At 41.9% G+C, this 19,524-nt stretch overlaps 1 protein-coding gene and 1 non-coding gene across 2 annotated transcripts; one reads left to right on the top strand and one right to left on the bottom strand.

Annotated features, from left to right (window-relative positions):
- The first annotated feature begins 658 nt into the window (after positions 1 to 658).
- On the top strand, positions 659 to 765 carry LOC116484430 (U6 spliceosomal RNA). Its single transcript, XR_004252588.1, has one exon. It is a non-coding gene; the product is annotated as a U6 spliceosomal RNA (small nuclear RNA).
- Positions 766 to 6,106: 5,341 nt separating this feature from the next.
- On the bottom strand, positions 6,107 to 11,087 carry MTLN (mitoregulin). The gene is given in 5 exon segments (XM_058428091.1): positions 6,107 to 6,197; positions 6,789 to 7,204; positions 7,207 to 7,383; positions 10,292 to 10,408; positions 11,013 to 11,087. Coding segments are annotated over 4 exon segments (645 nt in total). The 3' UTR covers positions 6,107 to 6,197; positions 6,789 to 6,928.
- Between the last annotated feature and the right edge of the window lie 8,437 nt (positions 11,088 to 19,524).

Raw genomic sequence — 19,524 nt, forward strand, 5'->3', positions numbered from 1 at the left:
ACCCCCAACCTCTCAACCCTCTCACTTCTCCACCACACACCAAAGGTGAACAATATCCTAACTTATAAGAGCACAAACTTGTGTTGCCTTTTTTTGTACTATACAATGAAATTATGCACTGTGTGGTGGCTTCTCCTGTTCTTTAAATATCACATTTGTGAGATGCATCTATACTGTGTGTGGCTGTAGTCTGTTCATTCTCACTGCTGATATTTCACATATGATATACCATAACATACTCATTGATTCTACTGTTGCTGGGTAAGTGGGCAGTTTCCAGCTTAGGGCTAGTATAAATAGTGCTGCTAAGAACATAATGGTGCAAGTATTCTGGCAAACACATACCACTGCTGAGTCACAGGGCATGTTATACATCAGCTTTAGTAGATACTACTACCTGGTTTCCCAAAATGGTTGTACTAATTTATACCCTATCAGCAGTGTATGAGTTTTTGTTCTTTATGTCCTTGGCAAGATTTGGTATTGTCTGTTTTGTTGTAATTCATGTCTTATTTTGAATTAATTTCTCTATTATGGCTCATGATAATTAGTTCACTTAAATAGCCACACATAGGATTTCCATTAAAAATCTTTACAACAAATGAGAAAATGCTATAGAGTATTTCTAAGTGAATTATTAAATCAATAATTCAGGTGAGTGCTTGCTTCGGCAGCACATATACTAAAATTGGAACGATACAGAGAAGATTAGCATGGCCCCTGTGCAAGGATGACACGCAAATTCGTGAAGCGTTCCATATTTTTGCACATATACACCATGGACTACTATGCAGCCATAAAAAATGATGAGTTCATGTCCTTTGTAGGGACATGGATGAAACTGGAAATCATCATTCTCAGTAAATTATCACAAGGACAAAAAACCAAACACTGCATGTTCTCACTCATAGGTGGGAATTGAACAATGAGAACACATGGACACAGGAAGGGGAACATCACACTCTGGGGACTGTTGTGGGGTGGGGGGAGGGGGGAGGGATAGCATTAGGAGATACACCTAATGCTAAATGACGAGTTAATGGGTGCAGCACACCAACATGGCACATGGATACATATGTAACAAACCTGCACATTGTGCACATGTACCCTAAAACTTAAAGTATAATAATAATAAAAAAATTATAATTACAGGTGATGAGATGAGCAAAACGAAAAAAATTGCTCTAAAATACAGCTATTACTTAGGAAATTCTCAGTCTATAAATAAATTAGAAAAAAGTATTCTGTATCTACTTATTTATAGGGATTTCCATATTTTAAATGGAAAAGTTAATAGCATCTGGATACAGTTTAATTCTGTTGGTAAAAATAAACTAATAAACCCCCCGAAATATGTGTGAATATATGAACAACAATAAGGAAAGGTGCAAAAAAGTGTATTACTCATTCACCTCAGGTATGAAGATGTTTGACTTTATACATTTTTGCACCATATTGTTTCAGTTACAAGTATTCATTACTTGCGATTCCTAGATCAGCATCAAACACCTGGGACCTTGTTAGAAATGCACATTTTCAGGCCCCACCACAGTCCTAGCAGAATCAGAATCTGTATTTTAACAATACTCCAGTGTTTCATGTGCACATTCAAGTTTGAGAAGTACCACTGAGGTATTCAGTGTGCTATAAATGATATGATTACTCAGCTAATGATTTTTCACTAATAACTGTAATATTCAGGACAGTCACATTAATACTAGTCATTACTCCTCTGTAGTTATACCTTGATGCCATTATAAAAAACAACATAACATAAAACAAGAGAGATCTGCAGTGAGGTAGCCAAAAGAAACTAAAGCAAACCATGGCCAATGTTTCTCCTGAGAGCAAGCTACTTCATAAAACTCATCATGATTTCTATCAGTGTGTTAAAACGAGTAACAATTTTGAATTGCTTCCTCACAGGCAATACTGAAAAAGAATTTAACAGCTTCCAAGAGACTCATAATGTAGACAGAACCAGTGGAACAAGACGACTTGGAATCAATAAAAAGATTATAGCAAAGAGAATACAGAAGTGTGCAGTTTTAGGGCCTTAAAAGAAAATTCAGGCTGGGTACGCTGGCTCACGCCTATAATCCCAACACTTTGGGGAGTCGAGGTGGGTGGATCACCTGAGGTCAGGAGTTCGAGACCAGCCTGGCCAACATGGCAAAACCCTGTCTCTACTAAAAATACAAAAATTAGCCAAGTGTGGTGGCACATGCCTGTAATCCCAGCTACTCAGGAGGCTGAGGCAGGAGAATCACCTGAACCTGGGAGGTGAATGTTCCAGTGAGCGGAGATCACGCCAGTGCACTCCAGCCTGGGCAACAGGGTGAGACTGTGTCTCAAAAAAAAAGAAAAGAAAAGAAAATCCACCTCATATAAAAATGACAAATATATACCTTGGTGCAAGGCACTGTTTAGGCCTGTGGTACAAGATGTTTAACACTACTCTCAAAGAGCTTCCAAGCTACAGTAATAGACTAGAAACATGAAAATTGTACCAACCACTTACCACAGAAGTGCTACCTGGTGTACAGAATAACCCGCCAAATGAACAGCTTATGATTAAATACACTGAGTTCTACAGTAAGGTCATGCATTGAATACGTCCACTAGACAGCTGAAAGAGTGAAGCTGGAATTGAAGGAAAGGACCACAGGGAGGGGGCTCTGCTTGGATATGCTAGTTAAGCCAAGAGAATGGCTAGGGTAATCACAGGAGAGCACAGAGCAGAGAACGAAGGCGAAAGTTTGAGGAACTTGAGAAAGGCTGCAATAGTAGCAGTTTGGAAACTCAATAAACTTTTGTATTAGAGAAGCAAGGGGAGGAGAATTTCAAGGGACAAAGTGGCCTCATCAAATACCCTCAAGGTAAAATGTGAGGATTCAGAAAGAGCCATAGATATTAATGTTTCTGGAAGGTGCAGAGGGCAGATCACAGCAGACCAATGGGCAAAATATTTGGAAAGAAAATATTGGCAAATGATAGCATCAACTAAAATAAATTTTAAGTCAAAATCCGTGCATTCGTTAGCCGGGCATGGTGGCAGGCACCTGTAATCCTAGCTACTCGGGGAGGCTGAGGCACAAGAATCGCTTGAACCCGGGAGGCAGAGGTTGCAGTGAGCCAACATCACACCACTGCACTCCAGCCTGGGGGACAGAGTGAGACTCCGTCTCAAAAAAAAAAGAAAATGTGCGTTTGTAAATAGAAAGCAGGGAGAGACTGCAGACGCAAGAAAGAGATGATGTACTGGAGAACAAGGAAGGTCCTGAGGGAGATGCAGAATTCTGCAGAGGCCAAAGAGGAGACAGCCTTGGAAAGTGCCCGTGTGTCTTCTCTCCTGGTAAAGGAAACCTAATGAGGCAGAGCTTCAAAAACAGTAGTTTTCAACCTCAGCTGACCATCACAATCACCTGAAGAACTAAAAATTCTAACACCCAGGCTATATTCCAAATGACAGGAATCAAAATGTCTCGACAGTGGCATGCAAGAATTAGTATTTTTAAAGCTCCTTAGATGATTATAATGTGTAGCCCTGTTGAAAACTACTGCTCTAGACAAAACTATCGAGAAAGACGAAGGAATTCCCAGCTAATGGCCTTTATCTTCTCATATGGTTGATCTACTAGGAATGAAAGGCATCAAGAAAACTGGGAGTTAAAGGAACTCAGGTGCTAAGAAATGAGACAGATGCAGTCACAATAGAACCAATTTGTAGTGAGCCAAGTGAGAAAGGTGAAGTCTTTCTCTAAAGTTCAGCAGCTCAAAAGAGCAAAAGCAGTGGTGAAGGTAAATATACAAGCAGGGATGGAGTCTAATCTGATCAGGGAGCCCAGGATGACTCATGAGGATGGAGTCTAATCTGACCAGGGAGCCCAGGATGACTTACGAGGTTAACTGGAAGGGTAAGACAACTAATAGTCTCCAGACCGGGCAGTTCTATAGGAGATGTAGAGGATGTAAGCTGTCCTAATGAGGTGGGGTTACCCCGAGACTAAACAGACCAAGTATAATATAACAAAGTCCAGGCCTGTTGATGATAAGGTCCAGAGTATGGCTGAAGCAATGTGGAGTAGAACAGGTGGTCTGGGAAGCCCATATTGGGGGAGAAAAGGAGGCAGGGTAGGGTAGTAAAAGTGGGCCAAGACATGTAGATGTCATGACTAAATGGCAGTGAAAAATGGAGGTGGGGGAATATAGATTCAAGGAGTCAAGTGTGTCATTTCCAAGTTATGACTGGCACTGACTCCTGGCTCCCAACTTTCCATTTCCAGTTTTGGCTAACACAGGAAAAGTGCTATCTCCATAGTATTTTCGGGGGGAAAAAAACCTACCACATTTAAGTAAGGCAAAGGTAGAAAAAGTGACGTAACGTCAAAGGTAGTTGCCCACTACAGAAGTGAGGAGTACAGTCACAGTGTAAAAAGGTAGTAAGCAGACAACTAGAAAATTAGGAGCGGCAGAGTGGCTAAAAATCCCATAATGATATGGACAGGACTTGGAAGTAGCACATGCCCAGAGGCAGGGTTACCTAGAGCAGAGACGGGAGAGGGGCATGACTGTGTCAGGGTGCTGTACGTAAGTAATGAGAAAGAATCAACTTGGAAGGACCAGGTCCACCACGAACATGGCACAAGAATGGGTCCAAACAGGCAGAACTAGGCCAGTCACAATCCAGATGCTTAACCAGGCACATTCCAACAGTTTGGGGGTAACATGTCCCTCAAGAAATCTACGTTGTCTCAAAGAGTCTCAACTCTTGGAGGCTCAATTAGGGGTGGACACTAGGAAGCTTCAGCAAACTGTGGCCCAGATGGGACTGAGCTCCAAGAACCATTTCAGTCCTTGACTACTACATTCACAGAATGAAAACAAAGTTGGAAGTAGTAAGGCATAATAGCCCCACTAAAATGGGGGGAGCGTGGGGGGTGCTTCATGTGGAAACAACTTTCCGATGTTAACATGAGGTTGAGACACGAAATTAATCTTTGTAGGAATGAGCAAGGGTGGTGTTCTAGAAACACTCATTGCAAATCAAAGGAACCAGGCACTCACTCTTGATTTTTAGATATAGGTAGGAATTATCACTAAGCTCTGTTCAGGAGGGTTTCTCCTTCACGTGTATTCCACAATGACACATAAAAGAGATTTTGCCAACAAAAACTTATACACTGGCCAGGCACAGTGGCTCATGCCTGTAATCCCAGCACTTTTGGAGGCCAAGGCGGGTGGATCACCTGAGGTCAGGAGTTCAAGACCAGCCTGACCAACATGATGAAACCCCATCTCTACTAAAAATACAAAAACTAGCCAGACATGGTGGTGCATGCCTGTAGTCCCAGCTACTTGGGAGGCTGAGGCAGGAGAATTGCCTGAACCGAAGAGGCGGAGGTTGCAGTGAGCCAAGATTGTGCCATTGCACTCCAGCCTGGGCAACATGAAATTCTGTCTCAAAAAAAAAAAAGGAAAAGAAAAAGAAAAGAAAAAAACTTATACTCTGTACTTGGAACACACTGTTTTGTTTTGGGTTGAGACAGGGTCTCGCTCTGTCATCCAGGCTGGAGTGCAGTGGTGAGATCACAGCTCACTGCAACCTTAACCTCCTAGGCTCAGGTGATCCTCCTGCCTCAGCCTCTGGTTTACAAATTAGCTGGACTCACAGGTGTGTGCCACCACGGCCAGCTAATTTGCAAGTTATTTGTAGAGACTGGGTCTCCCCATGTTGCCCTGGCTGGTCTCCAACTCCTGGGCTCAAGTGGTCCTCCCACCTCAGCCTCCTAAAGTGCTGGGATTATAGGACTGAGCAGGGCCAAGGAATACACTGTTACTCTTGGAAATTCAAAGGTCTTACGTATAGCACCCTTACCTCAGCTATGTTTACACAGTCCCTTGCTTTCCAACAAGTTCAGTAAAAGAACCCATAATGGTCCCACAGCCAAGTCTGCTTTGTGCCTGTACCAAAGAAGGGGCACGTGTTACATAATACGTCTGCTCAAAAACACTAGTAAATCAGTTTTGAAAATGCAGAACTCTTGATGCACTAAATTGCATGAAAAACATGACACTTCCCCTTATGAAAAAATAAAAATTCAAAGATGTTTAATTTTTTTATTTTAAAAATAAAATTGATTCATAAAGTGCAAGAAGTCATTTCTTTCCAGTAGTCTATATGCATCTTCAACAAGCTGTTAGAAACAGAAAAGAGAAAAAAATTAGAAATACACAATCTGTAACTTCAAACTGTACTGTGGTATTAAACCATGAACCATAAGATCTGATGTTACGACAAGAAAACTGAGGTTCTGAAAATTAATCATGCACAGCTCTTCTGAAGCTAAGACTGGATGCGAGGTTCCTGACTTCCAGGCCACTGCTCTTTCCACTTTACCAGGCTGCCAACAACCTAAGAATTCAGTATGGAGTTTACAATCTCCAAGTTGAAGATGTGCTAACAAGGATGTTACTGAAAAGAACTGGGGGTGGCAAGATCACCTCCCCGGTTCCTTTTTTCTTTTGTTCTTTCCAGTATTTTCTATACTGATGTTTAATGTTGTCAGGATGAACGACAACATAGCACGTTGGTAAGACATTCTCATTAAACACCCAGTGAACTAAACCAAGACACCAAAGAGCAAGTTATCAGGGAAGACAAAACTTCCACCTTCTGGTGTCTGTGGGAACAAGTCCTATCTTCTGCGACCTAGCCAGAGTTGATCCTAAGATATCCGCCCGACCCCAAAGTCTCCCTTTGCAATGTCACTATGTGTACTGCTCACCAACACTCCAGGAAGAGCCGGCCATGGCAGGCGGGGACTGCGTGGCAAGCGTGGTTCTGGCCGCCGCCGGACCGCAGCTCCGGCGCGGACATGGCAGGGTGGCCATGCGGGGAATCGAATGGGCCGGAAGGCGCGGAGTCTCAGGCCAGGTCCAGCTTCTTCTGCGTCGCCGCCAGCTTGTCCTGCAGCCTCCGTTTCCTCCAGTCCAAGTAGCGCCTCCGCAGTCGGTTCGCCTGCCAGCCCAGGAGTATTCCAGAAGCGAAGGCTACTAGCACTGACAACTGCAGCGTCCTCTCCGACACATCCGCCATGGCTGCCTCCGGCGTGCAGCGCGGTCTACGGCGCGGCGGCGGGGTCAAAAAGCGCCGCGCGTTCAGGGGTGGGGTGTGGGGCAAAAATGAAGCCAAGGCGGCGAGGGCCGCCCCGCGCAGCCGGCGAGGCGTTGGTTCGCTGGAAACTCACCAATAGTCCCAACTGTCTCGCCTTCAACTGAAGACTTTCCCAGCCTTTGGACGACCCCACCTTCCCCTTTCCTGAACCCCCACATTTCTTGTTGATGCCTTACATCATTAGCTAATATTGGGGGCGTATCTTGCTAACCCGACTGTAAGCTCTTCACCGCTCTGTATTTTCTCTCAGCAATAGAATGGGAGTGACTTGCGTAACTTTAAATTTTCTGGTAACCTGTTTTTTAAAACATAAAAACAAAAACATGGAATTGTTTTTAATAATATATTATCCCAACATATACGGGATGTTATCATTTCAACATGTAACTCGTTTTTAAATTATTAAGGAGATGCTTTGTTTTTTTTCATACCAAGTCTTTGAAAACTGGTCTGTATTTTACAGCGAAAAGCACATCTCAATTTGAACACTGAATTTTCAATGGAGATACTTATCAGTGTCTAGATTTCATAAAATGTACAGCTGAAAAAGTAGATTCATATACCCAAGCTGTTCTAAAAACACAAACATTTTTCCAATAACCGAATGGAGTACCAATTTTTAGATTAAATTTAAATTCATTAAAATTTTTTAAAAATTAAAAACTCAGTTCTTCAGTCACACTAGCCATATATGGGACCAGTGGCTACCATATTGGACAACCCAGGTCTGGGGGCTATGCTGTACCAGAACTAACATGGGGTCAAAATTGTTGGGATAGGAAACAAACAAACACATTTCTAATGATGAAAGTCATTTTGACACACACCACCCCCCAACCACGACTTCCACCTCCTGGTGTTCAGGCCTTTGTGTAATCCCCTCCCATTGAGTGTGGGTGTGACCTGTGACTTGCTTCTAACTAATACATAACAAAGCAAAGGGGATGAGGATGTCACTCCTGTGATTACTACGTATATTAATCTATTCTCACACTGCTAATAAAGACATACATAAGACTGAGTTTATAAAGGAAAGAAGTTTAATTGACTCACAGTTCCACATGGCTAGGGAGGCCTCACAATGATGGCAGAAGGCAAAGGAGGAGCAAAGGCACATCTTACGTGGCAGCAGGCAAGAGAACCTGTGCAGGGGAACTTCCCTTTATAAAACCATCAGATCTCATGAGACATATTCACTATCACGAGAACAGCATGGGAAAGACCTACCCTCATGATTCAGTTACCTCCCACTGGGTCCCTCCCATGACATGGGAATTATGGGAGCTACAATTCAAGATTTGGGTGGGGACACAGCCAAAACATGTCACTGTGTATATACAATTTTTTAGCAAGTTAAAGGCTCTCCTGTGGCTTGATGAAGTGGACATGCTGGAGAAGCTCACAGAACAAAGAACTGCAGTGGCCTCTAGGAAAAGCCTCCAGCCAACAGCCAGCAAAAATCTGGAACCCTCAGTCCCAAAACCACAAGGAAATGAACTCTGCCAACAACCTGAATGAGCTTGGAAGCAGATTCTTCCCCATTTGAGCCTCCAGATGAAAACACAGCCTTACACATTGATTGCAGTCTTGTGAGATTATAACAGAGGACCCAGCTTAATTGTGCTTGGATTCCTGATCCATGGAAAATGTGAGATAATAAATGTGTATTGTTTTAAGTGACTACATTTTTGGTAATCTATTACATGGTGTAAGATATGGGACAAAACAGAGTGTTTTTCCCACTTTAACTCTCAATACAGACCACCTCTGGTGACTAAACAATATATTCAATACTCTGACACCAGAGTTGGGGTGAGGGAGACCTTTTTCCTATACACCAATAAATTCTGCAGCAGACAACAACTGGATGTCCTCTAATTCAATTTAATTTTGACACTTACCTACCTGGATATAGCATCAGGTTCCATAGGTTGAGGGCTCAGTCCCACAAGACTTCTTCCTACTTCCAATGCCAGTCACAAATAGTAGGTTGTCACCTATACCTCTGAAGAACTGGCTATAAATCAGGAATTCCAACAACCCCCTCCTTAGGTTTGATTAATTTTCTAGAGCAGGTCACAGAACTCAGAAAAACACTTTACTTACTTTTACCCACTTATTATAAAGGATATTACAAATGATACAGTTAAACAGCCAGGTGGAAGAGATGGATAGCATAAGGCATATAGGAAAGGGTATGGAGCTTCCATACCCTGTTTAGGACCACCATCCTCCAGGAACTTCCACATGTTTAGCTATCCAGAAGCTCAATCAAACCCAATCCTTTTGGTTTTTAAGGAAGCTTCATTACATAGGCATAACTGATTACATCATTGGCCATTGGTGATCAAATTAACCTTCAGGCCCCTTCTCCTCCCTGGAAGCTGGGGAGTAGGGCTGAAAGTCTAATCATGCCCTGGCATTTCCTGTGGCCAGTCCCTGTCCTAGGGACCTGCAGTCATCTCATTAGCATACAAAAGGCATTCTTATCAATCACTTGAGATTCCAAGGATTTTAGGAGCTGTATGCTAGGAAACAGGAAAGAAAACCACACACACACACACACAAACACACACACACATATATTCACAATATCACACACAGTAATAGAAATGAATAAAGCCCTGAAAGGAAGGTCAGCAAGTGGAGCCTGAACTCAGCCTCTCTGCAGACATCAGCAAATGGACTTTCCTACTTGAGGCAAAACGTATCTTAGGAGGGAGATGATAAGGACAGTGTTGGGTCCAATGTGAATTCACATCTGCCACACTTAATGTTCATTTACTCAACAAATATTTATTGAATGCTGCAGTAGGCATTGGGAATGTAAAGGTGAATACAACACAAGGTCTGCCCTTAGCTTAGCACAAAGTAGAAGAGGTAGAAAAAAAATTTATGACACAGTGTGATGAGTTGGAATATGTGTGTATGTATGTTGCTTAGACTTAAAAAAAGAAAAAAATCCTCATCATTGTAGTTTGTGAAAGCAAAACAAAACAAAACCCTTAGAGACATTCTTTCTCTTAAAATCCATCCAATCTCTCAGCCAATCCTGTTGGTTCTATTTTTAAAACATAGCCAGAATGAAATCGCTTCTTACCACTCTACTGCTACCAACAGGTCCAAGCTGCCATCGCTTCTTTTCTGAGTGATTGCAACAGCCCTATCAGGTTTCCATGCTTCTATATCTGTCCACCACATTCTCTTCTCAATACAGCAGCCAGAATGGGCCTTTGAAATCAGAAAAAGTTGAATCATGTCACTTGTGAAAGTTGATCATACCATTTGGGTCATTCTTGTCATACCCAATTAAAATAGATTTGAGAGGGCAGAGGGTAAGGCACTCAGGACACAAAACATTGCTCCAAGAATGTAATTCTCTACAAGCCTGGCTGCTGAAACTACCTGCTATCACCTGAAACCAGTCTTACCTATAGCTACTGAAACAATCTCCTGAAACTCTAAGAATAGTTTAACCCATTGCTGTCACTTACCAATCAAAACTTGTCAGCTCCTCAAAACCTTACTAGTGCCAATGAACTTCCTGAGAGCAAAACATAACATTTCTCTTTTTACAATGAAACCTCTAAGCTTCTCTTTGTTCTGCAGACATACCGAAGACCACTCAGTCTGCATGTATGTCCCAAGTTGCAATTCTTTCTTTCCAAATAAGATTTCCAAATTTCAGAGATTTGTCTCCATGTTTTGACTTTGACACACTCTTCTGCTAGAACTCTGCAGTGGCCAAAGCCCCTATGGTCATCCCAAGTGTTCTGCAAACCTGTTTCCCTTCCACCCCTGAAGCTGTCACTTGCTCACTGTGTCTTGAACTCACCAGGCATGGTTCTGCGTAATAGCATTTGCATGTGTGGTCCTCCTGCTTGGCATACTCTTCCCCAGATCCTTGCATAGGTAACTTCCTCACCTCCTTTAAGTTTGTGCCAAATGTCACCTTCTCAATGAAGCCTACTCAACTATTTAAAAATCACAAACTCAACCATCTCCCACTCAGGCACTCCTTATCCCCATGACCCTGTTCTGTTCTCCTCCAGAACTTACTGCCTTCAACACTTATTATACTCACTGTTTACTACCTGTTTCCCATGCTAGAATGTAAGCTGCTCCAGGGCAGGGATTTTTGTCTCCATTGTATACTGGTGAATCCCAAGTGCCTAGAACAAGGACTAGCATATAACAGACACTCAGTAAATATTTGGTGTTGATGACAGTGGAGAGTGGTCAGGGAAGGCTTCTGAGTGGATGGCTGAAATGTATCTTGAAAGATAAGTCACAAATTGAGAAGAGACTAAATTTCTCTGTGTCTCACTTGACTCATTTGTAAAATGAGGAGTTTAGTGTTACTCAACAGCTCTAAGACATTTTAAAGAGCCACTTTTGGCAGCCTCAAGTTGCATACTTGGGCCACTGGTGTTACTGCAAATTTGAACCTCACTTGGAATTCTGGCCTCATCCCTAAGATGTCTTTAGACTAAAAATAAGCTAGATCATGTATACCAGAGTTTTGAGTATGGGAAAACCTTAGACACACAGAACTGGAAGAGACTATAGACATGACTTTGTTGAAGCAGAAGGAAACTCTGGCCACTGGGGAGAATACAGCTGCTGGGGAGAAGGCAGGGACGTAAATGTTAAAATCCCTCTTAAAGAGCCACTGTGTCCCCAGCTTGCCACTTTGTGTTTTTCCCCTGAGTGAATTGTTTCAATGGAGCATTTTAGTGGACTTCACAATGGTAAACCAGCTTTGAGGTAATGCTTAAATTTGGATTAACAGGCTGAATAGTCAAGCATAGTAAGTTAATTGACCGCAAGAATGCCTTTTGAAAGATACATTAGCTGCTACTGTTGAGTTTGCTGTTTGAAGGACTTGCCAAGGGGAAAGATTTTACCATTTGTAGTGTTAGATCTTTATTGATTGTAAATAAGTTCATTTAAAGTGTATAAAAGAAATCAGTTTCCTCTGCAACTCCCAGACCATAAACAACAAAATGATCACTTTATACTTTAAATTTAGCCCCCATAAAAGGTATAGCTTTGCCATGGCTAAAATGGAGCACTCACCTCAATAAATCCTTGAGTTCTGGCCCTAAAGACTCTCGCTGGGCCTGTTCCACCTGAGACACAAGCAGAGAGCCCAGTGTCTTGGGGGTCTAATCACCAGGTCCTTTGTCTCCCATTCTCTTCCTCTGAGCTGTTGTGAATGGAAGGGAAATCCCTGTAGGGTTGGGTGATATGCTCAAGTTCTTCACCTGCCCCCACAAGTACAAGCAAACACACACCCCACTGTCAGGCTTCTGAGCCTAAGCCAAGCCATCGCATCTTTTGTGACTTGCACGTACATATACGCCTAGATGGCCTGAAGTAACTGAAGAATCACAAAAGAAGTGAAGATACTTTGCCTCACCTTAACTGATGACATTCTACTACAAAAGAAGTGAAAATGGCTAGTCCTTGTCTTAAGTGATGACATTACTTTGTGAAAGTCTTTTTCCTGGCTTATCCTGGCTTAAAAAGCTCCTCTACTGAGCACCTTGTGACTTTTACTCCTGCCAGCCAGAGAACAACCTCTTTGACTGTAATTTTCCTTTACTTACTTAAATCTTATAAAACTGCCTCACCTTTATCTCTTTTCGCTGACTCTTTTTTCAGACTCAGCCTGCCTGCACCTAGGTGATTAAAAGCTTTATTGCTCACACAAAGCCTGTTTAGTGGTCTCTTCACATGGACGCACATAAAATTTGGTGCCATGACTCGGATCCAAGGACCTCCCTTAGAAGATCAATCCCCTGCCCTCCTGCTCTTTGCTCTGTGAAAAAGATCCACCTACGACTTCAAGTCCTCAGACCCACCAGCCCAAGGAACATCTCAGCAATTTTAAATCAGGTAAGCGGCCTCTTCTTACTCTCTTCTCCAACCTCTCTCACTATCCCTCAACCTCTTTCTACTTTCAATCTTAGCGCCACACTTCAATCTCTCCCTTCTCTTAATTTCTATTCCTTTCATTTTCTAGTAGAGACAAAGGAGACATGTTTTATCCATGGACCCAAAACTCTGGCGCCAGTCACGGACTAGGAAGGCAGTCTTCCCTTGGTGTTTAATCATTGCAAGGACGCCTCTCTGATTATTCACCCACGTTTCAGAGGTGTCAGACCACGCAAGGATGCCTGCCTTAGTCCTTCACCCTTAGCGGCAAGTCCCGCCTTTCTGAGGGAGGGGCAAGTACCCCAACCCCTTCTCTCTGTGTCTCTACCCCTTCTTTTCTTTTCTTTTTTTTTTTTTGAGACGGAGTCTCGCTCTGTCGCCCAGGCTGGAGTGCAGTCGGCGCGCTCTCGGCTCACTGCAAGCTCCGCCTCCCAGGTTCACGCCATTCTCCTGCCTCAGCCTCTCCGAGTAGCTGGGACTACAGGCGCCCGCCACTACGCCTGGCTAATTTTTTTGTATTTTTAGTAGAGACGGGGTTTCACCGTGGTCTCGATCTCCTGACCTCGTGATCTGCCCGCCTCGGCCTCCCAAAGTGCTGGGATTACAAGCATGAGCAACCGTGCCCGGCCCCTTCTTTGCTTTTCTAGGAGAGGAGCAAGAACCCCTCAACCCCTTCTCCTTCACCCTTAGTGGCAAGTCCCGCTTTTCTGGGGGAGGGGCAGGAACCCTGACCTCTTATCTCTGCACCCCAATCCCTTATTTCCACCCCCTGACCTCTTATCTCTGCACCCCAACCCCTTATTTCTGCACCCCGACCCCTTTCCCACTGGGCCTGTTCCACCCAAGACACAAGCAAACAGTCCAGTGTCTTGGGGGTCTAATCACCAGGTCCTTTGTCTCCCATTCTCTTCCTCTGAGCTGTTGGGAATGGGAAGGGAAATCCCTGTAGGGTTCGGTGATATGCTGAAATTCTTCACCTGCCCCCACAAGTACCAGCAAACACACACCCCACGAGGCTGAGACTTAGAGGAGGTAGGCAGGAATACTAAGTAAATGGGCTAGGTGTGTGATTTCCAAATGTGGATCATTTTCTCCCAGTGCAGGGCAAGAACACAAAGTGTTCCATAAGAGAAGGCTGAGCCTCGAGCTTTGATCCTTCTTTTTCACAGGAACAAGCACTTCAAGTCTGCCTCTCCATCCTGTAATTCTGAAGACACACTGTACAATAGCCTTCTATAACCCTACAAGAACAGGAAAATCCTTCTGAGTAACACACAAGCCAGTCTCATAATTAATTCCAAGGTTAAGTTTTCATCTATAATTCACTGATTATTCCAACAAGTATTTCCTCAGTGCATACTGTGTGCCAGATATTCCATGCTGAGCCAGTCTCAAGGATCTTACTCTCTAGGAGAGAGAATGACAACAATCAAATACTCACACAAATAAACACAGCAGTACAAACACTGATGAGTGCTCTGATAGAAAAGTACTGTGTGCCATGTCTGTGTACCATGAGGATGCACAGAGGAACCTAACTGAGACTGGGAGGGTGGAAATAGTCAAGGGAGGCCTCCTATAGCTAAGACCTTAAGTGAGAAACAGAAATAGAAATGAGAGGGAAGGGATTTTTGTGGGCTGAGGGAATGCATTTGTGAACATTCTGGGGCTGCAAATAGCTGAATCAGGCTGGGTGCAGTGGCTTACACTAGTAATCTCAGCACTTTGAGTGGCCCAGGTGGGAAAACCACTTGCCTCCAGGAGTTTGAAACAAGGCTGGACAACATAGTGAGACCCTGTCTCTACAAAAAATAAAAAAATTAGCCAAGTGTGGTGGTGCATGTCTGTATTCCTAGCTATGTGTGAGGCTGAGGTGGGAGGATTGCTTGAGCTTGGGAGGTCAAGGCTGCAGTGAGCCATGATTTCATCACTGCATTCCAGCCTGGGTGACAGTAAAACCTTGTCTCAAACAAAATTATGTTTTAAAAATGCTGAAGCAGCAAGAGTTAGAAGAATAGGAGTGGAATAAAGGTAGAACAAGCACACAGAGGCTTGCAAGCCATGTCAATGGCTTTGGATTTTATTCACAGTGAAATCAGCAGCCTTTTTTTTTTTTCTTAAGCAGGGGAATTGTATAATCCTGTTTACATAGTAAAAACATTAATTTGATTTCAGCTGGAGAATAGATTGGAAGTCACCAAGGATGGAAGCAGGGAGGCCAGTTGGGACACTATTCCAGTAGTTCACATAAGAGACAATAGTAGTATAGCCTGTGGTAGGTGATGTTGGGTTGATTTGGTGTTGTTCTGTGTGGGAAACATGTGAGGGGAGAAGAAAAGACACATGCACAATACCTTTAATGGTAATCAACCTTTATCCTATATAAATGGCAATGCAGATATAATAAGCAAATGATATAATAAGCAAATTGATATAATAAGCAAATTGCAACGGGAAGGGGAGAAGGGAAAAGATATGTATATGTATATATACACTCACCAGACTATGGAGGGTTCATCGCCAGACCGAGAAGCAACAGCCTGAGCTCCAGAGTCGGACGCTACACACACCAGACCATGGAGGATTCACCACCAGACCAGGAAGCAACAGCCTGGGCTCCAAAGTCGGCCACTCATCCATGCACAGATGAGGAGAGGTCTCATGAAGCTAAGGCACAGTCTGAGACCCTAGCTCTTTTTGTAACAAGTCACAAGGGCCCTTCATGACTGGGCTCAAGGAACACAACAAGGTCAACTTGGTTTTAAGATTGTCTATTGTTTTTCAATAACTAACGTATAGGAATAGATTGAAATAGAGATTTCTCCAAAACAGCACTGGATGAATGCCTCAAGGGGCTTACACAACCTGTTCTAGGACTTGGTGACCATTGTTTGTGTCCATGTTCAATTGAGTTCAAATTTAATATTTAACTTTTCCTCCACAGTTGTAGACGATAAAGCAACTCCATCTTGGATGCTAATCTACCATACTGACTTCTCATTAACCCTTGTTCTGGGAATGCCTTTGAGATTTCTACTTTTTCTACTGTTCATTCTAGCCTCTCACTGAGGGGTTGATTTCAGTTGTTACACATTCCTTCCCTGTGGTATATAATCCCTGGACCTGGAGGATAAGGGCTCAGGGATCCACTATCCCTTCTCATGGCTGCCAAAGGATATCACTTCTGTTTGTAAGTTCTTCTTAAATATTTCTTTCTGATAAGCCGGATATGTCAGCCTTCTTTCACCTCTCAGCTTCCTGGGCTTTGGGGTTAAGTTCGCATAGACTTGCTCACCACGGAACACTTATGGTTGACAGTTTTTTTCTTTTAGCACTTTAAAGATGTTCCATTGTTCCAGTTTATGTAGTTTTGGAAAAGAAGTCTGCTGAAATTCTTATCTGTATATAATGTATCTTTTTCCCAATAGCTGTTTTTAAGACTTTATAAGGATGTGTGAGCAATTGGTCATGATATATTTTAGTATGGTTTTACAAAGTTTATTCTGTTTCAGATTTGTTGAGTCTTCTGGATCTGTGGGCTTATAGCTTTTACCAAATTTAGAAAACTTTTGGCCATCATTCCTTCAAATATTTTATGTCTCCCTTTTTTCTCTGACTTCAGTTACACGCATCTTAGACTGATATCCCACAGGTCACCGAGGCATTATTCTCTCTCTGTTCAGCAACTTTATTTCCTATACTTTGCCTGTAAATTCTAGCCACCTGTGCCTCCAGGGTACCAGTCTCCATCTCCTCAACTCAGTGGGACTCTGGTTGCTTTTGCCCTCCCTGCACTGTGGCCTGGAAACTCTCTCCAGGCAGTATACTGGAGCAATCATAGGACTGAATTCATTTGTTTTCTTTCCTTTGGGGATCATAGTTCTGTGCTACCTGTTGCACCATGTCTGAAATTGGTTGTTCAATGAAGTTTGTGCATTCTTAAATAGTTATTTATGGTAGGCAGGCAGTTCCTATAGCTTATAATCTTTCCTGGGTGGACACAGTTATACATTTTGTATATTTTGGTATTTCTATTTGATTAATGTCTGCCCTTCTCCACTAGACTGTAGATTTCATGAGAGCAGGGACAATTTTTGTTTCTGTTTAACATGTTTCCATATAGTATGTGCTCAATAAGTACTTGTAGAATAAGACAACTATTTTTAAATCAAAAATACTTATTTAGAATGAGGAATCACAAAAATCATATTTTAAAAAAAAATTTAACAAATGCCATCAATAATACAATGTCCAGACAAATGGTATAAAATTGTAATTACGTTGAAGGAAGAGGCCACTTCTTAATATCAGAAATAAAAAAGCTGAATTGATTACTTTGTAAGCAAAGTTAGAGCTGTACCTGTAAAGCACAGTCTCTCTCAGCAATGCAGAGTTGGTCTTGTAATACAGAGTTCAGGGATTGGAGGATTTTCAAAAATAGGAATGTTGGCTGAGTGCGACAGCGCATGCCTGTAATCCCAGCACTTTGGGAGGCCAAGGTAGGCAGATCACTTGAGGTCAGGAATTCAAGACCAGACTCGTTAACATGGTGAAACCCTGTCTCTACAAAAAAAAAAATACAAAAATTAGCAGGACATGGTGGTGCATGCCTGTAACCCCAGCTGCTTGGGAGGCTGAGGCATGAGAATCACTTGAACCTGGGAGGCAGAGGTTGCAGTGAGTTGAGATTCCGCCACTGCACTCCAGCCTGGGTGATGGAGTGAGATGCTGTCTCAAAACAAAAAACAAAAAACCCAGGAGTGTTTAGGGTGTTTTTTTTTGTTGTTGTTGTTGTTTAATGTTTAACTGTGAAAGCAAGTAACACCATTGATGGCTGGCTAACTTTCAGAAGCTTGTTCACCGAATAGAGTGAAAAACTGTTGCTAATTGGCTGATTTCAGGGAGTGTATTTACTGATGTGAAGTTGTCATGATTGATTAGGATGGGTTTAAAACTGGCTTTGGTCGTTATTTGTTGCCATGGTCAGATAATAATAATTCCTTTCTAGGAGGATAGAATTTTTTTTCTCAATCCCCCTTTTTAATCCTCCATCAGTCAGAGTTGCAGAAAATAATCTAGGAATTCTCCAGAGCTTTACCACTGTTCCTGATTCTTCTTAAAGATGGTTTTTATTTTCAGTGGTTTGATTTTCTGTTACGTACCAACCAACATATTCAACTTGTTTTGTCTTTGATCAATAAACATTTGTAACACTAGGTAACAGACACTGAGCTATGAGAGAGACAAAAATAACTAATAATAAGATGGGACTAGTGGGCACTTAGAAACCAATCACCCAATGTGTTTTCTCAGGCTTGAAGACAAGTCTCAGATTTGTTGAGTCAACAACTTCCTAAGTCTACCTAAGGTAGACAGGTTGCCTTTTCTCTTAGTTGTCCCAGCACCATTTGTTGAAAAGACTGTCCTTTCACCATTGGATGGGTTTTGGCAGCCTTGTCAAAAGTAAGTTGACCATTATGTCTGTCTTTACACCAATAGCATACTGCCCTGATTGGAGCAGCTTTGTAGTAAGTTGAAATTAGATACCATGATTCCTCAACTTCAGTCTTCTTTTCCATAATTGTTTTAGCTACTCTAGATCCTTTGCTTTTATGTATAAACTTCAGAATTATTTATTAAATCATCAATTTCTGTTTCAAAAAGCCTGCTGAGATTTTGATTATAATTGTATTGAATTTACAGATAAATTGGGGGAGAATTGATATCATAATGATACTGAGTGTTCTGATCTATAAACAAAGTATCTTTCTATATTTATTTATTTACTTATTTCTCTTCATTAATGTTCTGTAGTTTTCTTCATAAAAAATTTTCACTTAGATTTTCTCTAAATATGTAATGATTTTTGATGCCACCATAAATGGTAGTGTTTTTTACATTGTAATTTGTAATTTATAATTTTTATTGCTAGCATATAGAAATACATTTAATTTTTGTGTATTGCTTTTATATACTCTGATATTGCTAAACTTCTGGTATTGTTTCTCTAGATTCTTTGGAATATTCTATGTAGACAATCATGTTGTCTATGAATAAAGACAGTTTTGTTTCTTCCTTTCTAATCTGTAAAATGTTTTCCTCTCTCACCTTACTGCACTTGCTAAGCCTCCAGTACAATGTGGAGTGAGTGGAAATCCTTGTCTTGTTCTCAATCTTAGGGGGAAAGCATTACACCTTTTCCCTTTTTTTGTCAGAATTAAATTTTATTTCACATTGAAATAAACTGTGAAAAGAATTTACATTTTCCCATATTACAGCACAACATCTTAATGAAATATTTCTTGCCGTAAATAAGATCTTGTTAGTTTAAATAACTGAAACAATAGTTTATGTTCTTCAAGGTAAAGCAAAATGACTTAGCAAATAATAGTTTAAAAGTTTTAAAT

Source organism: Hylobates moloch, unplaced genomic scaffold, assembly GCF_009828535.3.
Source record: "Hylobates moloch isolate HMO894 unplaced genomic scaffold, HMol_V3 SCAFFOLD_15, whole genome shotgun sequence".
NCBI classification, from domain to species: domain Eukaryota; kingdom Metazoa; phylum Chordata; class Mammalia; order Primates; family Hylobatidae; genus Hylobates; species Hylobates moloch.